Below are 1,038 nucleotides of genomic sequence, written 5' to 3' on the forward strand. Positions count from 1 at the left end.
AGCTTACAGCATGAGAAACAGATGACAGCACAGGTGCAACTATTGTGTAATACCTCTCAGGGTACAAGACACCGCAGGACAGGGAACTAACACTAGATGACGCTGTTGAGCTAACGCTATATTTCTAAAGTGGTTCACACAAATAATCTAATCATCAAAATTGTAAAACTGTTTAGATTATTTATAATAGGTCATAGAGTTATAGATTGAGATTTTGAATTAATTAACATTTTTATTTGTTTAGTTTTTCTTCCTACATTACAAGAGTTTATTGATGCTTATGCAACTTCATACGCCTAGAGCGCAAACTATGTTCATATGTTCAAACAATACCCCCATCACTCAGCGTTGTCTAATTTATAACTGTGCATGTTTGGCTTCAAAGCCTTCAGCTGTTATGTCTCCTCATCCTGAGCCTTCATCATCCCGATGTTTAGTAACGACTGCTGTAGTAACAGAATGCTGGCTTTGGGAGGGCTTAGAATAGCATTTGGGCAGCAGTGGTGTTGTTTACAGCCTCAGTAAACATACACACGTGGTGGAGCATGAAGCAATTCAGACACACTTTGCAGACAGTGAAGAAACTTGTGTTATGGAAAAACAGAGGGGGTGAGGGGGGCGTACCATCATGAGGAGGTGTTAGCAGTAGGCTACTAGCTCCAGTTCTGACAGAGAAGAGAGATTTCTATTTTTAGCGAGACTGGAATGTACACTGAGGCCTCTCAAAGGATTTCTGAACAACAAATAACATACCGCGGTCGCCCCAGTCCCTATAAACATCAACCTGCCACACTCAGAAAGTGAAACATTTTCAGAAGTGAACTGTTTTTGAGAACAGAGGGACAAGTTTGAGTTCTGTTTGAGGTTTGATGATACATAGATATTTACAGGACCATCTAGAATGTGCTTCAAATCAGCTGAGACAAGGTAAGGCAAGGTATGGCTGACCAGGTCTCCGAGCAGATGCTTTGACTGTAGGCACAACAGCATCTGTGCAGATTGTAGATAATGGCATGGCTTGTGTTTGTTATGATATGT

At 41.0% G+C, this 1,038-nt stretch overlaps 1 protein-coding gene across 2 annotated transcripts in view; it reads left to right on the forward strand.

The window, feature by feature from the left end:
* Positions 1–655: 655 nt before the first annotated feature.
* Positions 656–1,038, forward strand: part of LOC107593636 (kelch-like protein 38) — a 3,584-nt gene continuing 3,201 nt past the window's right edge. Inside the window, exon 1 of one of the 2 annotated variants that reach the window (XM_016283445.1) lies at positions 656–937. In XM_016283445.1, coding sequence (XP_016138931.1) covers positions 870–937 — 68 coding nt within the window. In that variant the 5' untranslated portion in view covers positions 656–869. The remainder of the gene's footprint in view (positions 938–1,038) is intronic. The other variant, XM_016283446.1, reaches the window with a different exon arrangement.

The sequence above is a fragment of the Sinocyclocheilus grahami genome, unplaced genomic scaffold (assembly GCF_001515645.1).
Source record: "Sinocyclocheilus grahami isolate Dianchi unplaced genomic scaffold, SAMN03320097.WGS_v1.1 scaffold175.1, whole genome shotgun sequence".
Classification (NCBI taxonomy): domain Eukaryota; kingdom Metazoa; phylum Chordata; class Actinopteri; order Cypriniformes; family Cyprinidae; genus Sinocyclocheilus; species Sinocyclocheilus grahami.